We start from the raw sequence: 4,680 nt of genomic DNA on the forward strand, positions 1-4,680 counted from the left end.
AAGACACTTTAGTTCATAAGTAAAAGATATACTTTTATAACTTAGTTTATTCACAACTCAAATCATATAAATATCTAAAAAGATTATTATAATGTAGATTTTGTTACTTTAAAAAGTTAAGTATTGATATTAACAGATAATATTTAGAAGGATTTGAACTAAATTTGCTAGTGTTATTAAGTTTCATAGTTATTAATTAGATTTTTAAATTTGTTGTTAAATTCCTCAAAGACTAAAAATTATTTTTAATAGTTTTTATTATTAAAGCAATGAGATTATTTAATTTATGAAATGTTTTATGTCACAATCTATGTATTTTTTGTGGGATTATAAAAGTTAGTGATATTTATTTTATAAAGGATTTATAATTTTTTATAAATAATTATATTAATCTATTCATTTAAATCAAATTAAAAAAATAAATAATGATAAATTATTAGTTAATATATGATAAAAGAAAATAAAAAAACTTTAGTGATTATTTAGTTTATTTAATTTTAAGATTTATTAAAAAAATAGTTTGATTAAGAAGAATTTATTTGTCATTTTTTCAGTTGAATAATTAATAAACGACAAGATTTACTCAAATTCTTCAAGAAATGAATATATCAATAAAACAAATTAACCAAAAATGAAAAAATGAAAATAAAATAAGGGAATCGGCGAATAAAACAAAAGAGTAATTATTTACATGAACTCAAAATAATTTAATCAATATCAAATGATGAACGACAATAATTCACATTCAATTTTATATGAAAAAAGAAAAGTAGTTTCATGTATTATAGCTATTATTATTTGTATTTCTGTTATTCTTACTTTTATTTCAGTTATAATTAATCCGACAAAACAAATATTAATTCCTTTAAAATCTTTTCAACCAACAGACAAAGCTGAAATTACATTAAAAATTAATGACTTACTTCCGTTTCATTCGTTCTTAGATATTTATATTATTCCAAATATTTTAAATATTACATTAGGTTTGTTATTCTTTCATTTTTATTTTGATTAGATCTAATTATTAATATTATAGAACCTATTCATATTGATAGTTCTGTTTATTTTCTGGATAATACAGTTTTTATGGAAAAAAGAAATGATTTTAATGTTAAATGTATTAATGATATTTGTGAGAAAATATTAGTAGCTTCTATAACTCCAATTCGTGAAAAGGATTTTATTATTAAAGGTAATATTCAAAGTAAAGATATAATTAAAGATATTAAAATTATTGCTGAATATCAGTCTTATCTTTGGGTTATTATTATGAATAGTGTTCATTTAATTTCATTAATATTAAATAGTATTGGAATAGTTGTCTTATTAGTAATTTGGAGAAAAACATCAATGAAATCATGGTATTTTGAACATTCATATTTATTAGTTCTTCTTTTCTTTACTATTTTATATGATGCAACATATCCATTTATTTATCTTTATAGTGGTGTTTATGTTCTTTGGACATTACAAGCGTTAGAGAGTTTATTTATATTTGTATTATTCCTTTATTATTTGATTACATTAATTTGTATGAGTTCTAAGAATAGTCTAAATAAAGGTTCTATTTTATTAGGAATAGGTGTAGGAATAGGTCAATTTTGTTGTATGATTTCTTTATTAATGTATAATGGTTCAGGTAATATTAAAAATTGTACAAAACTTGACCAACCTACTGAGGCATATGTTTTAATTTCTGCATTATCATTTACCAATATTCTTTATATCGTCTTGTGTGGATATCATAGTTATTGTATTCTTCGTAATAACCATAGCTTCAAACAATTTGCTGTCCACTTATTATTCAGTATCCCTGTTGGTATTATTCTTGTATTCACAACATATAATTATTATTATTTTTCTCTTGTTCCACCTGTCTCATTTAAATTAGCTACTACACTCTCTTCAGAAATACTTCTAATTGGACTTTATGCTTTGAACTTTGGAACTTACTCTCTAAATAATGTTGAGTACAAATTAGTGAATTCTGAAATTCCTATAGAAGATAATGAGCCAAGTTCTCTCTCAAGAAAATCTTTTGATTTTTCTTCAAGGCCATTAGTTTCTGCTACTTTACAAGAACCAAACAAATCCCTTCAATCAAATTCAGTTCCAAAAAGTGATATTTCAAAAGAAGAAGTACAAACAGATTTCGTTGGTAATGAAGAGATTATTCTTTAAGGGAAAATAAATCGTGCCTGTAATTGAATTTGTTATTTAATATTGTTATTTAAACTCTTATTTATTCATCATAATTAATTAAATCTTAATAATCACTCTTTTCCTTTTTTTTATAGAGAAGTTGTTAATTTCATGTTTTAGTAATCTTCGAAGTATGTGTTCTTCATAAAAGACATATGTTGATAAATTATTTATTGTCTAACATAATAGTATTTCTTCCTAAATTGTTTTAAGTAATTGAAAAAAGTATTAAAATGATTATAAAAATACTTTATTTAATTTTAGTATTTATGTATATTTATAAAAATAAACTTCTTTGCCCATCTATTTCTTTAACATAATTATAAATTTAAACACCAATTGATTCAAAACTCTTTCATTAAAATTTTGTTCATTCTTCTTATAACAGATATGAGTGTATAGTTTAAATATTGTAGAAATTGTAATGGAGAGTTAAAATAAAATAATTAAATTTTGAAGTATCAAGTCATTTATATAATCATTATATTGTACATATCCATCATTTGTATAAATATGATTTTGTTTTCTCAAAGAAAGTAAATAATGTTTCATATATTTGATCTTTGAAAAGGTTTTCTAGTAAAATGATTAATTCTCATGATAATTTTAAACCAATTATAAGTTTCTTAAACTCATTATTACATAGTTATATAATACTTATGACAGAATCAATAGTAAAAAAGTTAGATTAACAACCGAATTTGAAGTATTATAAGTATTACCATTCTGATATAATTTAAAGAATAGAATAAAAAGTCATTACATCTTCATTTCGTTATTATAAAATTATTGAACAAATAAATCAATATTAAATAACAAAAGAATTATAATTTTTTATTTGAACGATGATTGTGATGATGTTCAAACAATAATATAGTTTAGTCATTATCATTTATTCTTAATAAAATATTTCATATTATTTTTATTATTATTTTATCAAAAAAAAACAAAATTAAATTACTTTATATTATTATTATATTACCTTATTTTATTATTATTAATTATTTATACTTCTTCTATTTTTGTTTATATAGATTTTCTACTATTATTAATTTTAAAGTTTTTTTATACAATTAAAATCAATAAGTTAAATTAATGTAATTAATTTATAAAATCAAAAACAAAACATGAACATTATTTTTTTATCAAAAAAGTATTCAACAAAGAATTATTCTTTTCAAAATTAATTATATTTTTACTTTGTTTTTTGAGTTTTCCTTTTGGCTGGAACTTAAAAACTATTAATAATCTTTTCTTTATTAAATGAGCTCAACTCTACCTCCTCCTGATACAACTAACTCTCAACCCACTTATTCAAATATTCAAATAAAAGGACAAACCCAACCAGAAGGAGGAATAATTAATAATTCAAACCCGTCTTATTATTATTCGAATGTTACAACACAACCCCTGAACTATGTCACTTATCAACAACCTCAATATTACCAACAACCTCAATATTACCAACAACCCCCATTATCCTTTTCACCTTATAACCAAACACTTACTACTTCAGAACCAAAATACGAACAACAAGTTTCTATTGAACCATTCTCTTCACCTGATTTTGAACAACGTTGGTGGCGATTAACATTAATATTTTTCCTTTTAGGATTCTGCTTTTTTCCTTTCTGGATTCCTTCTTTTATACTTTCTCAAAAATCAAGTCAAAGAACTACACGAGTGATAGGGGCAGTCTCTGGTGTATTATTAATGATATGTTTTGTTTCGTTGACCATAATAATTCCACTTTCAGTTTAATTTAATACTCTTTAAATTCAATTTTCCTTGTTTGTATATTGATTAAATAAAGAGAGTATAAATACTTAGAATCAAGATTATTGTTGAATGTTATTTTCATATGAACAAAGTTTCAAACGAATAAGAAAGTTGTTAAAAAATTTAATTTAATTCATTAAATATATTTGTCAAAATAAGTATGAGAAAATACTTTCCTATAAAAATATCAGTCATAGGGAAACTTAAACACAACTATATAAGAAGTTCTGAATAAAGACCTATTTGGCTACTACCAGATTAATTCATAGTTAACCAAAAGTATTTATTTATAAATGGGAAACAAAATATAAAGTATTCCACAATAACTCATTCATCAAGAGTTTTGTTTGCTTATTTAATAAGAAGTATGTTCACCCTCACAATAAAAAAGGATTGTACTGTTAAAAATAACAGACAAAAAAGTGTAATCAAGATTAGAATAAGATTTTACAGAAGTATAAAATATAAATTGCTGAACAAACAAATAGCATAACTGTAACACATGAAACAAATAACTTCTAAAAGAATTTAGGAATAGTTTCAATTAATTAAGAAATTGAAAATAAATAGTGTTGATTCAAGAATAAAAAAAAACAATTAGAATAAAAACACTAATGGTAACAAAAATAAGAAGTGAGTAAAATGAGAAGTGCAGGACTACAATTAATAGAAAAAGAAGAGTGTTGTACCAATAAAATA

General features: G+C 22.2%; 2 protein-coding genes across 2 annotated transcripts, besides 10 other annotated features; both read left to right on the top strand.

Moving 5' to 3' along the window:
- Nucleotides 1-233: 233 nt before the first annotated feature.
- Nucleotides 234-266: a sequence feature (AT_rich).
- Nucleotides 267-342: 76 nt separating this feature from the next.
- Nucleotides 343-518: a sequence feature (AT_rich).
- A 206-nt stretch (nt 519-724) lies between these two features.
- Nucleotides 725-2,181, top strand: EDI_013770 (uncharacterized protein; the record flags this gene model as incomplete). Its single annotated transcript, XM_001733684.1, has 2 exons — nt 725-983; nt 1,037-2,181. The coding sequence occupies 2 exons, from the start codon at nt 725-727 to the stop codon at nt 2,179-2,181; spliced, it is 1,404 nt and encodes a 467-aa protein (XP_001733736.1).
- Nucleotides 2,182-2,428: 247 nt separating this feature from the next.
- Nucleotides 2,429-2,492: a sequence feature (AT_rich).
- A 142-nt stretch (nt 2,493-2,634) lies between these two features.
- Nucleotides 2,635-2,657: a sequence feature (AT_rich).
- A 320-nt stretch (nt 2,658-2,977) lies between these two features.
- Nucleotides 2,978-3,042: a sequence feature (AT_rich).
- A 42-nt stretch (nt 3,043-3,084) lies between these two features.
- Nucleotides 3,085-3,259: a microsatellite.
- Nucleotides 3,160-3,232: a microsatellite.
- Nucleotides 3,260-3,262: 3 nt separating the features above from the next.
- Nucleotides 3,263-3,317: a sequence feature (AT_rich).
- Nucleotides 3,318-3,465: 148 nt separating this feature from the next.
- On the top strand, nt 3,466-3,963 carry EDI_013780 (uncharacterized protein; the record flags this gene model as incomplete). Its single annotated transcript, XM_001733685.1, has 1 exon — nt 3,466-3,963. The coding sequence occupies one exon, from the start codon at nt 3,466-3,468 to the stop codon at nt 3,961-3,963; it is 498 nt and encodes a 165-aa protein (XP_001733737.1).
- A 132-nt stretch (nt 3,964-4,095) lies between these two features.
- Nucleotides 4,096-4,129: a sequence feature (AT_rich).
- Nucleotides 4,130-4,560: 431 nt separating this feature from the next.
- Nucleotides 4,561-4,614: a microsatellite.
- Nucleotides 4,615-4,680: the final 66 nt, after the last annotated feature.

This window comes from Entamoeba dispar, genomic scaffold (assembly GCF_000209125.1).
Source record: "Entamoeba dispar SAW760 scf_1105229457749 genomic scaffold, whole genome shotgun sequence".
Taxonomy (NCBI): Eukaryota; Evosea; order Mastigamoebida; family Endamoebidae; genus Entamoeba; species Entamoeba dispar.